We start from the raw sequence: 17,993 nt of genomic DNA on the forward strand, positions 1-17,993 counted from the left end.
TGAACTTGGTTAAGTCTTCATGGGTCGTACCATGTGCTTGGTAATAGAGAGGAAGGGTGTGTGTGTGTGTGTGTGTGTGTGTGTGTGTGTGTGTGTGTGTGTGTGTGTTGATTTAATACACAAACACTTTTTCAAAAAATTGAAATGAAAACAGGACCGCCCAACCCTCCCTCTCCCTCTCCTCCTCCTCCTCTTTAGCCGTTTGTGTTATATAAAAACAGGAAGAAAACAAAAATGATACAAATATATCAAAACAAAACCGACAGTCACGTAAACATCTCGTTTCGAAAAAGCCAGGACCTTAAAAAAAGCAGACAAATTATTTTTTTTTCTTAATAACACTGATCTAAAAAAAACATTGGTTCAGGTGAATGACGACAGGTTAGACGACAACTCGATGGCTTTTTTTTTTTTTTTTTTTTTGGTTCGTCTCCGGGGGGGGGGGTTTTCCAACGTCGAGATTCAACATTTGTGCCGTTTCTGTGTTTAGCTTACGCTGTGTGAAAGTGTGTGTGAGTGTGTGTGTGAGTGTCAGTCCGAACATAAATATAAACCTGCAGCGATGTTACACAGACCGACGCCGCTGCCCACTTCTGACGCCGTGTCGACGATAAGGTGCTCGAGGTTTCTCCTCTTGTAAACGAAAGAAAAACAGCAACACAGGCCAAACCTTCGTTAAAAAAAAAAAAGCAAAACATCAGCGGGAAAAGTCTTAGGGTTCCTGTCCGTTTTACATTTTAAATGTCCCCTTAGCTTCTTGCCTGGGTTCGGTCGGTGTAACAGTGAAGAGGCCGTGTGACTTTGGATCTTCACGACAAAAATCAAAAACAAAAAAGGATCACGTAGATTTTGCCCCGGCTTTCCAAGTTTCCCTACGTCTCTGCAGAAACTCAGGAATCCGAACTGCGGGCCGATCTGTTCCTCTTTGCCAAACCCTCCAGCGGTGCCACACACACACACACACACACACACAGAGAAATCCAGAGAGTTTCCCCCAGTCGTGTCACTGAATATTTTCTCTAAAAAAATCGTCTTGAGATGCTGATTTGGAACATGACATAAGCAAATACTACAGTCATGTTTTCTAAAGCTACAAAAAAAAAAAAAAAGTCTAGTCCATTTGATAAAGCCTTCGATTTGGCCGCATCACCAAAAAAAAAAAAGTGAACCGTTTCTCCAGCCTCAGCTCAGTTTGTCGTACCTGAAATTTCTTTTATTTCAAGACTGGACGAGATTATCAACGTGGTGCCGCCGCATTTGATTTTTTATTTTCTTTTTTTAGTGAGATTTGATCTCACACTCCCTTCATGCAACGGGAACGCAATTTCGAGGCAGACCGACCCCTGATTTTGATTGTCCGGCTTCGTCTGGGCTGGGGTTCGGGTTTTTTTTTTTTTTAAACTCTGCAGCACCATCTAGTGGCAAACAGAAATAAGCAAAGCTGCCTGATAAAAATCGATGGCATCGCTTACTGTAGCGGATTATCTGTAGCTTATCCTAGTGAAAATAGTAAGAAGCAGGACTAAAATATCCACTGCTGCTGCCATCAGTGCCACAACTGGGGAAAACAAACAAAAAAAAAACAGTCTGGAGCCCCGGTGTCCGAGCTAAACTACGACAAAAGGCGCTTGTTCAGGATTTGGTTGATCACAGTGTTTGAGCTGCTTGGCGAGAGAGCGGAGGCGTCAAGGCCGCGTTGTGAATCTGGACTCGGCGGGGCGGCAGAGGGGAACAGATTTATTTCACTATCTTAAAAAAAACGTCCTTCTAAAAAGCTAGCCTCACGAATAGGAGCATCAAGGTGAATTTCACTCTGAAGGGCCGTGATTATGCAACTATTTTATTCACAAAGCAGGTTCTCTTTTTCGTGATGTAAATGCCTAACAGATACAGGAATGTGGCTTTTAATTTTGCAGTTTTGGCTTTCCTAAGATCTCGAGAACTCAAAAAAAAAAAAAAACAGGGAATACGTTTTTCCTACTTTTGCTGACCGACAAGCCTTTCCCTTCTACTTTGGTGTAATTCCCCTTTAACCACGCTGATGTGGTGGACTGAGGCTGATCCGGCTGACAGCACCCAAATGTGTATTAGCGTGTGTGTGTGCACACAGCGGTGATGGATGAATGACTCGACCATGCGTGTGTGAAAACACGCCGTCTGGCCTCTCTCTCTCTCTCTCTCTGCCGCAGCACACGTGACCACACACACACAAGCAAGCCGTGTGGCCATTCAAACACACACACACACACACACACACAGCTCTATTCCTTGCTGTGTACCGATGCCTGAATTAGCACCTTTGTCCATGGCAGGCGAGCGTGCATCCAGCCGGCAGAGCTCGAGGGCACTTCTGCTGCTCACAGTCGTGGCCATGAATATTCTTAGGGAGCAAATTAACACACGTGGCGAAAAAACAAAACGTCACCGCTCTATTCTCACACACACACACCGACGCCCACACACACACACAACTCCGTGCTAAGCTAAGAAACTTCTGACTTTCCCTCAGTTTAAAAACAAACAAAAAAAAGGGTGTTAAACAGGTATAAATTGGGATTTTAGCTCGTATACACTTTTTTTTCCTCTTAATAATAAAACCACCCTCCCCACCCTCCCCTCCCCCCCCACCCCCCTTCTCTTTCTGATACGTACAAAAACGTAGCTCGATTGTACTCATACCGCAGGAAAAATGAACACAGTGCATTTTTTTTTTTTTTTTTTTTAAATCACTCGCGAACTCGGCGCGCCGCTCCGCCCGGCGATCGTCGTAACAGATTTCCTCTCCTTTGCAAGCCTTGCCAGCAGAAATCACACGCGAGAGGATGATTCAGAAATCAAACGCGTAGAAAAAGTACACAAGCAAAAAAAAAAAAAAAAAAAAAAAAAAAAAAACAGAAAATGGTCGTTTTTTTTTTTTGTAGGATCAAAAGTGGGGCAGGGGATTTAGAAAGCAAATCGTTTTGGGCTGGCGAATCCCGACGTCCACCAGCCAATCAGGTTTTTGAGATTATGCGAGCGCCTAAAATGAGCATTTACCATTGTTTATTCTCTGATGGCTGGTGGGCCGTTCCCTTCCCAGCATGCCACTTGTAAGGATTTAAAGAGCGAGGGGGGGGGCAAAATGGGGGGCGAAGGGGCTGCAAGGGGTGCGAGGGTTCAAAACCGTGCCAATATACATATTAAAATCGTCGCAACCCCTTTGCCGCCGCCCGCCGCCGCTGCTTGTCACTCTCTGCAAAAGCTTTCAATCTGGACATCCAGCGTCTTGGTTAACAAAAAAAATTTAAAAAGAAAATTAAAAGAAAAGAAAAGAAAAAAGCCCGGGACAATCTCATTCAACCTCCGCTGGCAACGCTGTGGTTCGGATGCATCGGCACGCGTACATTCAATATCAAAACGACAGTGTTACCGGACTCTGGGGGAGGAAATACCACTTTCCAAAATGTTATCACCCCCCCCTCCTCCCCTCCCCCCATTTTGGATCCCCAAAGCAGGCTTAGCTCCCCTCCCGTCCCCCCCACCCACCCCGTCCCATTAGGGAATGTGTGTGATTGAATATGGTAAGGAAAGGCCTTAGTGACAGTAAACACTTTTAAAAAGAAAGAAATATATATATATAAGGGTTGACACAATCAGAAGAGTCTCGAAAGGTAGGAGCAGAGGAGGGAGGTGTGTTTGTGTGTTGGGGGGGGGGTGCAATTTGTCATCAACCTCCTCTCTCTCTGCCCCCTATCTTTCTTTCTCTCCTCCTTTCGGTCAGTCGTTCTGTTTCTCTCCGCACGGAAAGGAAGGAAAAGGACCAGAGTGAGGCGTTCTGGGCCGCAGAGAGAGACGGAAACGAACAAAAGGAGTAAAAAAAAAAAACGAGTCGCGGGTAAAAGGAAAGCGTTAAGTGAACGACGAGGAAGTGAAAGAAAAGAGAGGAAGAAAGAAAAAAAAAAAAAAACAACAACGACAACAAGAGTTCCCCAAACACGTGGCGGCGAGGGGGAGGAGTGATATCACGACCACGGTGGCCATCGTTCTTGACTCGTCGCCCCCAGAGAAACCATCCCTCCCTCCATCCCACTCGTTCCCTCCCTCCCTCCCTCCATCCAATCCATCCAGTCTGTCCGTTCACTCGTTCGCTCGTTCAGCTGTCCGCTCGCTCGCTCGCTCACTCACTCAAAACAAAGTGCTGCTGTCTCCTCCCGCCCCCTGCAGGGCGTCCGCCGGCGTGGCGCCGCCTCCCGCGTCGTTACTGTTGCCCGCCCCCGCCACTGCAGCCGCGGCCTCCAGGGAGGCGGGGTCAAAGCCTTGCTCCGCCCCCAGCGCGTCGGCCTCCATCTTGACGCTGTCGGCCAGGAAGGCGGAGTAGGCGTCGCCCTCGGCCATCAGCAGCTTCAGCTTGGGGATCCAGCTCTTGCGGACGACGCGGCGGGCGTTGGTGCACATGTCGGCGGCGATGGCGTTCATCTCGCTCTCCTTGAAGCTCGGCGCAAAGTTCTGGCAGTAGACTAGAGGGAGACGGGGGATGAAAACGACAAAAAGATAAACCGGAGAAAGCATAAGGCAGAGGAGAGAAGCAGGGGAAAGAAAATAAAGACCAGTCTAGCGGCTGCAGATGGACGTTCACGTCTCCAACTGGCAGTCAGATCAAGTCTGAGCTTCAACACCAAAACTGCGTGTAACGTGGAAACGACGGCACACATTGTACGCTCATGTACGCTCATGTTGTACGGAGGACAGAACACAAATCTCAAACAGACTCAGACTCAAACCCTCCTGTTATGTTTAGGGCCAATTTGACCCCATTCAATGTTTAACATCTCTACATAAACGATTAACATCATTTTTTTTTTGCTTCATATTTAATGAGTGTTCCTAATGTAATGGGTTCTACCGGGTAAAGATGAAATTCACATGATGATCTGTTTTCAATGTCCTGTACACACTTTGTAACGCATTGGTTATAAATAACAAAAATCTCTACTTAGAAATAATACAAAGCCATTAAAACACCAAAAATTAATCTTTCTTTCCGATTTTAGGTCAATCAGTGAGATTTTATGGTGATTTGCATATTTTCCCATTGTCGCGTAATAGGAATACTGGATGTATAAGTGGGGGTGGATGGGGTGGGAGGGGGGTTATGTTTTATTTAAAGGGCTATTTAGGTCGTCAACAAAAAAACAAAGTACCTGACACATAAACTTTGATAACCATTTTCATTATAATAATTTTGTGGAAGTTTAAACTGCTGCGGTGAAATTGACCCCGAACATAAAAGATGTTTGTAAATTTGAACATAACAGGGGGGTTAATTAGGTTTAGGTTTCAGATTTTTACCTTTTTCCTACTAATTTAAACTAGGGCTGTCAAGTGATTCATTATCAAAATCGTGTTAATGACATGGATCAATCACAAATATATCACGATCATGTTTTAAACTAGTGGCTCGCTTGCCCTGTCGCTGTTTGTGTTGTGTGTTTTGTGAACAACTGTTGCTCTTCAAGGGGGTTTACATGATGGATTTCTCTGATGCAATCTGCATGATGCTTTTCAGCCCGTTGTCTACAACAACACTGGCAGGCCCACAGTCCATGGAAATCCATTTAGCGGCTGCATTGGTCGATTTTTTTTTAATATATATATATATATATTTTGCGTTGACAGATTTTCCCCTTTTCATTTCTCGAATGTCGCCTGACAAGCCCCCGCTGCCCGTCGCAGTGCTGCTGCTACAGTCAGAGGCACAATCAAAAAATGTCTGGCAATTAGGTGATATTTTAAACGGGATGAGCTCCGATAGCACGACATTTCACTGCTGCGGTGTATCCATATCTGTGTTTCTGTCCACAGATCCATCGGGGTATTTGACGGAAAATTTGCCATTCAAGTGGGCCGCAGGTTGTCTGGTCATTCATTTTCTCTGCTGTCTGTATTCAGCTGCTTTCAACACTGCGTTCATTTTTTTAATAACGCGTTACAACCCTCCAATTAATAACATGCATTAACGTGATAACTTTGACAGCCCTAATTTAAACAATTAACTGATACTGGAAGTTATTAAAGTGGTATTTAAACTATTTTGGATTAGGTTTTTGGATTATATCGACTGATACAACAATCGGTTAATTGAGCAATATCACATGAGAAACAGCGCTGCTCTACCGAATATTTGCACAGCTGTGATTCCGTCACAGGTCGAAGGTAATCACAGCTGTTGTTTGTGAAACGGTTCTGTTAACGACGCCATTCATCAGTCAACGGCAAGTTGTATAGGCATTTTGTGACAAAAAGGGGCTGAACCTAGGAAAAATTGCAACAGAAACTCTTTCAACTTTTTTAGTCTCATAAATATGTTGGTTATAACATATCAAAAGTCCTAAGAAATCCCAGTGGTGGACAGTTTTGAAAATCACCTATTTATGACCACATATTACCAAAAACCACTGTTTTTAACACACAGGGGAAAGGGGTTCAAAATTTTACTTTCAGATATCACTATAAAAACTCACAAATTGATTACACACACAAAGACAATGAAATAAAGTCATTTACTAGTTCTTTGAATTATTCTGTTTACACATGCATATCACATATTATCTGATTTGATATGCGCTAATTGGAATATAAGGAATAAATGCCAGAACAGATATTTAAACAGTGAATTTAAAGGTTACTATATATACAGTAACCTTTTAATTCACTAATTCAAGGTTACTATATATATAGTTACTATATAAAAGTTGAGTTTCTGTTGCAATTTTTCCTAGGTCACTTTGCATAATGCCTATACAAAAGGAGCGACAGCAGGTTAACCGATTTATTTGTTCTGTTTTAGCTCCGCCAACACAAACAGCTCGGCAGAATTCAAGCTTCAACTAAACCGAACACAAACGGCTTCGCGACTTGTATCTGCTCATGGTGCTGTGTTCCTCATCTTAACTTATGGCCCTAAACACAACCTTAACAGCGCTTTCTGCAACAAGTGACAGCTTCCCATCAAATGTTGATCCCCATGCATGAATATACATATACGTCTATAGCATGTGTGCAGCATAGGACCACTAACTAAGCTAGCAACCAATGTGATTTATGTCACACGCCAACAAATCATTTGATCGGATCTACCTGTGGCATAATTTACAACCTCCCTTCATTTTTCAAATTGGTGGCGGGCGTTGTGTTAAGTTTATTTTAGAGCCTAAAGCTAATTTCAAAATATAAATGCCAGGTTTGATGGAGGCTCTGGCTGACGGCGGTCAGTTTTGGATCCGGTTTAGCGGCTTCGGCGAGGTCGGGCTTCACATTTTATTCTGGTTTGCAATTTGGGTCGCGCTCCGACAAAAGTTTTCTCCGGCACAATCAGGCTGGCTTCAAGATATCAGGCCTGATTCAAGCTCACGCTCGGTAAATTGGTCACTTTGCTATTTTGATTCATGACTTCCTCTGGGTTCCTAGCAGACAACATCGTTTTCTTTGGTCAAATAAGCCAAAATTACAGACTCAATTATGGCGGGATGGGATAAACTTCACTGTTGCAGCCCGACTTTGTGATTTAGACTGAGTAACGGGTTACTTTTACATAAAATAGTCAAGCCTGAAGTGCCTTTATGAAACACTACATTCGCTGTAATGGTGTAAAGTCATGATGACAATGGAGGTGCACGGAGAATATTTTTGGTATTTAGACGTGGTGCCTCAAGGCCTCCAAGGACTCGGTACACGTAGCTGTTTTAACATTGGTGCTTTAACAAAACCGCTTTGGTGCAGCAAAATACTTTTCCAGTGGAAAAAAAAGAAAGAAAGAAAGAAAGAAAGAAAGAAACGTCTGCAGCGTGGCAGTTCAAAGTGCCAGCTGTGCCAAGCTGAGGTGTCTGACAGAGTTGAGACGAAGCAGCTCCTTCACGGCAGCCAGAGACAGAACAATACTTCAATTAGACAATCCCGCCTTCAAAATAGAAGTGTTTACTTTGTCACGGTCACTTTGGAAAAAAAAGAATTATTCATTTATGTTGGTGTGAATATATGGTGTTAACAGGACTTCATGAAGAAAAAAAAAAAAAACAGGTCTTTTTTAATTCTCTATAGAATGCCGTCTTAAATATATTCATAAGCTTGAGTGCAAAATGTTTATCGATATGGGTTTTATTCTGAAGTTTTGTCCAAAACGTTGACTGGTGGTGGAACCAGCATGAAAATGCCAGAACATCAGCAGTGGGAAAAAATAAATAAACAAACAAACATACTTTTATCAGTTAGAGTCGGGCGATAAATCAAATCACAGATTAGATATCATCTGGGATTTTGGATATTGTAATATTGTGATCTGACATAAGTGCCGTCTCATCCTGGATTTAAAGGCTGCATCTCAGTAAAGACATGATTTTTTTTTTTTTTTTTTTTTTTTGGCTGTTGTAGCTGTTATGCTATTTGGCTCTACTCTGCATTATTACTTATTGTTTATCAAAAATCTTGTGTTCAAATATCTCATGCAAGCACCAATAGTCACCCATGCTGTACTGACACTATACTGATGTTGATGTGTTCAGTCAAACATACAGTGACATTTGATTTTCTCCAGACCACCCAGCCCATATATATATATATATATATATATATATATATATATATACACACACACACACACACATATATATATAAATAACACTACATGCCTGTAGGTGGCATGAATGATGGGTTATTGAGTGGCCACCGCTCTTATCAGCCGATCTACTTAATAGAAGGACCCTGTTCTCATATCAGTTCTGAAAAAAAGGCACTGGAGCACAAAAAGATAAGATGGAAATCCAATGATCCTGGTGGGGAAATTGGATTACAAGGCTGTGCGAGGTAACGGCGGTATAACTGCTGATGTACAGAGAAACGTGCAGGCAGAATATGTACAATATGAAGATGTGATAAAATTATGAAAATGAGATGGACAGGAAAGTGTGAGCAGACAGATGTATGAATTTACAGCAAATGGACATGCAGGACATGCATCACGCTTAGATTAACCAATTAACACACTCTTTCTACGTGTGTGGAGAGAGAATGGAGGTACGATGTGAAAACTACACAGCTTGTCAGTGTTTTCACTGCAGTTGCAGATAAAATACAGTAGGTACAGTATGAGCTGATTTGGATGTAAAACTCCAGATGGAGGTACCATATGTACAGAAAATGACAATGTGTGATCCAGTAGCTGTGTGTGTGTGTGTGTGTGTGTGTGTGTGTGTGTGTGTGTGTGTGAGAGAGACTTACACTTGACAGCGTGCAGCACTCTGTTGTCCAGGGGTTTGCGACTGGGGTCGTTGGTGGAGGAGCGGATGCCGGTTCCACAGCTGTTAGCCAGAGTGCTCCTGAACACACACACACACACACACACACACACACACACACACACAACCAGATATCAATATTAGGGATTAGGTTTTGACTGATAGGCTGATGTCTTCCGATTTTTGAGGTTATTCTCAACTTCTTTTCTTTTTTTCTTTTATTTAAAATATTTTTTGATCATACCTCTCACCTTTTTGCAATATTCTCTTTCTTAGTTTGGTATATTCAAACATTTCATTAAGAATAGATTACTCTAGCAGTAGTTTTATTCTGCTTTTTTTTTTTTTTTACTTAGTAATTTTCATTTGAATAGACTGAATTAATAAAGGCACCAAATGCTGGTTATTGGCAGCTTCAGTAATAATACAAATAACATATCAGGCTTGTGCATTTCAACTAATTTCAATGATGCTTAAAATTAAATTTGGCAAATTATTATACCACTAGCCTAAAAGGAAAGTTTTCAGAAAACCCCACTTCTCTCTGCAAGGTCTAACACAGTTGGAAAAAAAAAGCCTGTATGTGCAGTAACAGCTGTTGGAAAGGCTTGGGCAAACAGGCCAATTTTTTGAAATCCTGTTGAAAAATGGCACACTATTGAATGTGTGCTATTATGAAGATGCATCACAGTGGCAGTCTGGGAAAAAAAAAAATTACGCTACATATCGAGCCACAGCTCATTGTGAGCAAAATAAGAGACGGATTAATAAAACTATTCATGAAATTAATAAAACGTGCCCAAGAAATTAAATGAAAGTGGCCTTGGCATATGAGTGTGTGTGTGTGTGTGTGTGTGTTCCTTCATAGCCACTGCACGACTCCCTGCTCATTGTTAATTTTAATGTAAAGAAATGAAGACTGCAGTATTTCCAGCAGGAGCAGCGACATTTCGCCGTGCAGTCGCCCAGTTCTGCAGATCCCTACTTGATATCTAATACAAAACTGGTGAGCTCCGATTGCAACATACACCTATGGATTCGGAAATTCAAAAACACTAGAACAGGTGTGCACACTAACACACACTAACACACACACACGCACTTCCCATTCAAAATCAATTTAGAAAGTCGATTCTCTTCAAAATCCAAAAGGCTTTCTTTAACACGGTCAGATCAGCGCGGGACCTGATAACCTCGGGTGATTCAACGCCAAAAGCGGCGAGCGCTTTAATAAATGACCTGTCTTTTGCCACAAAACGGTATATATCCAGTTTTATAAGAATTTATTGCGAAAGAAACTCCTCCCGTTGGGCAATCTGCAGTCTCAATTCACCTGTTAAATTGAGTCAAATGAAAGTGAATTGACTAAACCTGACACACACAGCCTCGTCTCTCGCAATGAGGGACGTGAGATCGGCGTATATCCCCGTTTATCTGCAGATGGCCGCCGAGAAGGGGGGGTAAAAAACCAACAAAATAACAGCATGGCAGACACACATTAGTTTACATTCTATACTGTCAACAAACCACATCTTAGTATCTATTTTACGTTCCTGTTCATGACTTTGACCACCACAAATTTGTTTCTTTCTGCAGCCAAGAGCCTGCAAAAACGGTGAGGATCAACCAGCGGCGAATGCTAAATTTTAAGTTTCTTCTTCTCTCCTCCCTGTGGCATTTAACTAACTGTAGTTCAGAGGTCCTGTTGAAGGAAAATCCACCACTGAAACTCAGTTACTTGATACGATCAATCTGATTTTCATAAAGTAAAACATAAAGTAAGAACACACGATGAAAAGTATGTGCATATCAAGCTGTGGGGCGACTTTGTGGAACAGTTTGGAGCAAGAGATAAAACAAAGTACAAACATAAATATATTTAAAAAGAGGTACAAAAAATTATTTATAAATAGGTATATGGAAGATGAGGGATAAAATAAATTGCTAAACTGATAGGGGATAAGCGGATAGGGGTAATTATGTAGTATAGACCAATGATTATATAATTTAATGGATGTTTATTGATGTGGATATCTATGTAGCATATATACAGTGATATGGATAAAAATGTAGTATATATATAGATCTATATATAGATCTATATCTATATATATATATATATATATATATATATATATATATATATATATAGATCTATATATATATATATCTATATCTATCTATCTATATCTATATATCTATAGATATATATATATCTATAGATATAGATATAGATATAGATATACACTATATTACCAAAAGTATTCGCTCACCCATTCAAATGATCAGAATCAGGTGTCCTAATCACTTGGCCTGGCCACAGGTGTATAAAATCAAGCACTCAGGCATGCAGACTGTGAAACAAGACATTTGTGAAAGAATGGGCCGCTCTCAGGAGCTCAGTGAATTCCAGCGTGGAACTGTCATAGGATGCCACCTGTGCAACAAATCCAGTCGTGAAATTTCCTCGCTCCTAAATATTCCACAGTCAACTGTCAGCTCTATTATAACAAAATGGAAGCGTTTGGGAACAACAGCAACTCAGCCACGAAGTGGTAGGCCACGTAAAGTGACGGAGAGGGGTCAGCGGATGCTGAAGCGCATAGTGCAAAGAGGTCGCCGACTTTCTGCACAGTCAATTGCTACAGAGCTACAAACTTCATGTGACCTTCAGATTAGCCCAAGTACAGTACGCAGAGAGCTTCATGGAATGGGTTTCCATGGCCGAGCAGCTGCAGCCAAGCCACACATCACCAAGTGCAATGCAAAGCGTCGGATGCAATGGTGTAAAGCACGCCGCCACTGGCCTCTAGAGCAGTGGAGACGCGTTCTCTGGAGTGATGAATCACGCTTTTCCATCTGGCAATCTGATGGACGAGTCTGGGTTTGGAGGTTGCCAGGAGAACGGTACATTTCAGACTGCATTGTGCCGACTGTGAAATTTGGTGGAGGAGGAATTATGGTGTGGGGTTGTTTTTCAGGAGCTGGGCTTGGCCCCTTAGTTCCAGTGAAAGGAACTTTGAATGCTTCAGGATACCAAAACATTTTGGACAATTCCATGCTCCCAACCTTGTGGGAACAGTTTGGAGCGGGCCCCTTCCTCTTCCAACATGACTGTGCACCAGTGCACAAAGCAAGGTCCATAAAGACATGGATGACAGAGTCTGGTGTGGATGAACTTGACTGGCCTGCACAGAGTCCTGACCTGAACCCGATAGAACACCTTTGGGATGAATTAGAGCGGAGACTGAGAGCCAGGCCTTCTCGACCAACATCAGTGTGTGACCTCACCAATGCGCTTTTGGAAGAATGGTCAAAAATTCCTATAAACACTCTCCTCAACCTTGTGGACAGTCTTCCCAGAAGAGTTGAAGCTGTAATAGCTGCAAAAGGTGGACCGACATCATATTGAACTCTATGGGTTAGGAATGGGATGGCACTTCAGTTCATAGTATGAGTAAAGGCAGGTGAGCGAATACTTTTGGTAATATAGTGTATATAGATATATAGATATAGATAGATAGATATAGATAAAGTTGTAATAGATATATAAACTATAATGGGTAGGGAAGGGGTGGGGATTTTAAAAAAGTGCATACTTCTTCCCACTCCTGTTTCGAACTTGTGTTTATTATGATTTGATGATGCTTGTATTATTATTTTTGTTTTGTTTTACGTATGCATGCATGTATGTATGTACATACACTTTTTGTTTTAGTATTTCTTTCTTTCTTTTAGACATATTCGAAATAAAAGTTCATTCATTCATTCATTCATTGCTTTTCAGGAGCGCTGTAATTCACCCTCTTTCCCCTCAGCCTGTCTGCCTCGTCTTAGGGAGCTCTTATAATTTCCCAAAATGCCTTTCGATAACCCTGAGAGAGAGAGCGGGGTTGATGCGCCAGGCTGTGAGTTACACCTGGAGGCGGACGGAGCGATTATGATAGTATAGTGAGAGTGAGCGTTTCCGGCTGAGAAAGAGCGAAACTGGCACCTGTTAGTCAGAAAACAACGAGACGCGTGGCTGTGTGGCTTTTCTTTGCATTCATCCGACAGCGGCTCCTCAGCCGATACACAAAAAACGTGCACATGCATGAGGCCGTTTTCTGTCGACAATCAGCTTGTGTGTGTTCATTTTAAAGTTTTGCATTCTGATTATAATCCTCATTTAACGTTACGCCATTTTATCATCCAGACATCGGCGAAACGGGACCAAAAGTCTGCAGCCGTGTCGCCACATTTGCCTCTTTTTGGGCGCTCCCATTTTGTGCAGAACAGCGTGACAGGAAGCAAATCAGGAGCCTGCTAGATGCAGATTGTTTTACTTTGATTTGACTGGCTCACAATCACAGAGTTAGAGACGGTATATAACCTGTGGGGCTACAAATGATGATTATTTTCATTGTAAACCAGCCCAGAGGTTCTCAAACCTTTTTTTCAGTAATGTACCGCCATTGAAATATTTTTGCAGCCAAGTACTCCCTCACTTTTTCTCCCAAAAAAAACTCCATCAGCGTCTGAAACAACAACCTGATACTGAGGATATTTAGTCGGCTCTGTTTTTGCTTCTTTTTCTCTTCTTCTCCCTTGTTTTCAGCTGCATCGCTGCTACGCTTCAACCACTAATCCATTTTCTGGATTTTTTTTTCTTTTTTTTTTTGTCTTGGGGTCCTCGGTCATAGTGAACAAACGTCCTCGCTCGCCGACCACAGCAGCCGATTCAAACCACAAACACACACACATCTGACATCTTCGGGAAAGCCGGAGGAAAAACTGAATCCTATTACAACACAGGCTACTTATTTTAGGAATTGTGAATGACTCATTTTTAAAATCAACTTTTAAAAAAAAATCCTATGTACTCCCTGCAGTACAACAACGCACCCCTAGGGGTACGCACACCCTCATTTGAGACTCACTGAACTAGTCTAGTTTTTGACACTTGATATACCAAACGATTAATCAGTTAATCAACATAAATGAAGACAAATGCACATGAGAAGTCAGCAGAGCCCAAAGTGTTGTCTTTAAATTACTTCTTTAGTCGGACAAGCTGCCAAAAAAAACCAAGGTATTGATTTTATTATGGGAAAAGTAAGCAAATTTTAGCATCTTAGCAAAGCTGGAATCAGTTTTTTGGGGGATTTTTTTTACTTGATGAAACACTCAATATCAAAATTATAACTAATCAATGTCGTGTTGATTGACTTACTCGACATTTCAGCGCGAGTAACTGATGAATCCCTAAGAAAAGTCGACACGGTGGGTGAAACTGTGAGGCTTGGTGGGTGTCGGCTGTGGACCCTGACCTGTCAAAGAAGGCGGCCAGCAGGCGTCGGAGCAGCACTTTGTGGCGGGTGCCGGCGCTGACGTGGCAGTTCATGAGCTGGGCGCGGGAGATGAAGACGCAGGTGCCGGTCACCAGCTCCAGCTTCTCGGCCGGGTCCCCCTCCTCGTACAGCTTGGGGTGGCAGCGGTTGCCGATCTGGCTGATGAGCTCGGCGGGCAGCGACGCCAGGTCCTGCCGGGAGCGGCTGCCTCGCCCGCCCCGCCCGCCGCCGCCGCCGCCCGACTCGGCCGCCAGGTCCGGCAGAGCCTCCACCCGCTCACCGGCAACTGAGGAAGACGGATCACGTGTTATTTAGAGAGCGGAAGGTCGATTTACATTTTCTGAATTACACTCTGGATTTAGACAGTGGAAGGCTGAGAAGTTAGGCAGAGGAAACTCTACCTCATACACTTTTTCACCAGTTATTTTCAGCGACTTCTTCATAAATTTTAGCTCATTTTCATGATGACATGAACTACGCTTTAAAGTTGCCACTGCACTGCAAAAAGTCAAAATCTTACCAAGATTATTTGTCTCATTTCAAGTAAAAATGTCTTATTTCTAGTCAAAATATCTCATTACACTTAAAATAAAACACGATCAGCTCAGAAATTACTTGTCTTTAGACAATTTTCACAACAAGTAAAAATTTGCTTGTTCCATTGGCAAAATTTGTTTCTTGTTTCAAGCTAATTTTCCCTTGTTTCAAGTAGATTTTCACTTGAAACAAGTGAAAATTGTCTAAAGACAAGTTATTTCTTAGGTGATCATGTCTTATTTTAAGTGTAATGAGATATTTTGACTAGAAATAAGACATTTTTACTTGAAATAAGACAAATAATCTTGGTAAGATTTTGACTTTTTGCAGTGTGCAAGGGTTTTAAAATGATATATGTTGTGAAACTTCATCTATATTTCAAATATTATATATGAGACTCTCTTGCACAAATGAGTTAACACACAGACCTCCATATGTGTGTTGATGTTTTAATTCCCATCCAAGCTGAAAGAGCATAATTAGCAAGTGTTTTGACCTGAAATGCAGGTAGTATTTCCTTGCAGAGGTAAAATGAGCTATTTTCCATTTTCTTCACCAGAGTGAGACTTTTCAGATTTTTTTGTGTGACTGTATGAACCCTGAGAACAGAAAGCTCTCGAGGATTCATTTCAGATTCGAGAGGTAAGGAAAAAGAACGACATGCACGATGCAACTCTTCAAAATCAGGAATCAGGAATCAAACCTGTGATCCTGTGGTCTACCTCAGACACTGATACTGAGGTCCAAGTAACGGCCAAAACACGCAGCGTGCACACATGTTGTTAGGCTGACTGGGAGCAAATGCAGCTCAAAGCCTCTGATTCATGCACGTTTCATATTTTGGACAAACTGGAGTTCAGAATTTCTGTCACTTTTTTGGTGTGGTGAAATATTTCACTCCATGCAGCGATCTGTGCCTGACACGTTGGAGTTAACACACTATAAACAATTTAGAAGTTGAGGACGGGATCCTCAGCTCACACGTTTCGGTGTTTTTGAACATGTCACTCTCCCAAACAACCTCCATTCCAGATACGTTTGGATAAACAAACTTTATAGGACTTGTAAACAAACGACAACAAACTCTAGCAAGAGCTTCTGAGTAGTTTGCAGAGATCAGAAGATTAAAAAAAAAAAAAAGCTGTATTTTTGCATGGAAACTCAGTAACCTTAAAATGAACTCACCCTCTCTCTCTCTCTCTCTCTCACACACACACACACACACACACACACACACACCTCAGTTTAATGCTTTCATGTGCGGTGTGTTTACCTGCGGCTCCGACGTTCAGCATGCTGTACATGGTGTACATGTTGCAGATCTGTCTGTACTGCTCCTCGGCACTCTCGTCCGTTATGTCGTCCTCCTCCTCGTCGTCGTGGTAACTGATGGGCGAGTCGCTCGTGTACATGCTCAGCGTCCCCGGGCTCGTGCCCTCGGGCGTCCCGCCGTTGTTGTTGTTGTTGTTTTGGTTACTGTTGAGCCCGCCTCCCACGGGAACGCCGCCGCCGCCCACCATGGCCGTGCCGACCGCGGAGCCACGCCCACAGGGGTCCTGGGCGGCGGCCGAGGAGGAAGAGGAGGAGGAGGAGGAGGAGTAACGTGCGGCTTTCCTCATCCCGCCTCCCCCGCCCCCTCCGGACCCTCCTCCCCCATCGCGGTTGCCCCCCTCCCACAGCCGCTTGGCCACAGGGGTGCAGACCACCGAGTAGGGAGACGCCTCCTGTTGAGGGGAGAGAGAGAGAGAGAGAGAGAGAGAGAGAGAGAGAGAGAGAGAGAGAGAGAGCAGTTGAGTTCAGTTTATTAGACTACATAAGAAAGACATTTACATATCTTAACCGTGTTTGTCGAGGATAAAGAAAGCATTCAAGTGCATCACTCTAAAATGAAGTTTAACAAAAAAAAGAACAAGAAAAACAAAGATAAGAATATTCCAAATGCATTAAAAAAAAAAAAAATCACACAAAAATGGGTGTAAAATACTGCAGCTATCCATAAACCTTATATCTTATCAAGGAGCCGCTCCTTGACTTTCACTCTAAAACTACCTTCTCTTCACTGGAAAACCTGTATGAACTTTAAATTTTGTTTAACAGGAAGTAAAAATCATGTGAGGTCGTTTCATGGGGAATTTAATGTGTCATGTCTGGTGTCAGAAACACTGCTGCTTGAGGCTTGAGGACTTTTTGGCCTGCTGGTGGCGCTGCAGCAGAAAAAACAAAACAAAAAACAACAAAACAACAACAAATCATTACCCAAAGTTTTATTAAATTTGAGCGAAATACTAAACGTGAGGCTTAGGGCGCTGTAGGCCTGATGGTGGCGCTGTAGAGGGCCAATCAGGATTATATTCAAAACGCCAGACCCCTAATCAATGTCAGAATGCATCATTCCTCACAAAATGCAATTCTTAGCACTGGCCCCTCCATGATGTTTGATCATGACGGATAATAAAACGGATTTCACTTTCATTTTTCATTTTTTCCACTCGTCAGTTTGTACCTTGGTTTTTAGGACGGTTCAGCCTCTATCACGCTGACCTGACGCTGAATTCAGATGCTAAAACATTGATGCCCAAAGCATTTGTTGACAAATGTGCACGTCTGATGCTCAATTGCCCCTCCTCCTTATCAAATCTGAAGATTTCTGATGATCACAGCACGGCGTTGCCTCTCCCTCCACAGAAAATCTGGCAACACTGCTTCAAAATTTTCCTCCTTGGACTTTAACTAGCCAGACATGAGTAACGGAAACAATTCCTGCATTCACCTCAAAATGAATTATAAACACAATCCACGGCGTGAGTGAGCGAGCAGATTTTTAATTAATACTCTCAACTGTCTGCACTATCTGCAC

At 42.5% G+C, this 17,993-nt stretch overlaps 1 protein-coding gene across 4 annotated transcripts in view; it reads right to left on the reverse strand.

The window, feature by feature from the left end:
- Positions 1–402: 402 nt before the first annotated feature.
- Positions 403–17,993, reverse strand: part of nacc1b (nucleus accumbens associated 1, BEN and BTB (POZ) domain containing b) — a 29,564-nt gene continuing 11,973 nt past the window's right edge. For 2 of the 4 annotated variants that reach the window (XM_030070136.1, XM_030070219.1), the window contains exons 5-8: positions 16,410–16,860; positions 14,579–14,885; positions 9,253–9,350; positions 403–4,496 (exon numbers count right to left, since the gene is read on the reverse strand). In XM_030070136.1, the coding sequence (XP_029925996.1) occupies positions 4,165–4,496; positions 9,253–9,350; positions 14,579–14,885; positions 16,410–16,860 (1,188 nt within the window). In that variant the 3' untranslated portion in view covers positions 403–4,164. Of the gene's footprint in view, positions 4,497–9,252; positions 9,351–14,578; positions 14,886–16,409; positions 16,864–17,993 lie in introns of all 4 variants that reach the window. The other 2 variants (XM_030069963.1, XM_030070050.1) reach the window with 1 other exon arrangement.

Source organism: Myripristis murdjan, chromosome 1 (assembly GCF_902150065.1).
Source record: "Myripristis murdjan chromosome 1, fMyrMur1.1, whole genome shotgun sequence".
Lineage (NCBI taxonomy): Eukaryota > Metazoa > Chordata > Actinopteri > Holocentriformes > Holocentridae > Myripristis > Myripristis murdjan.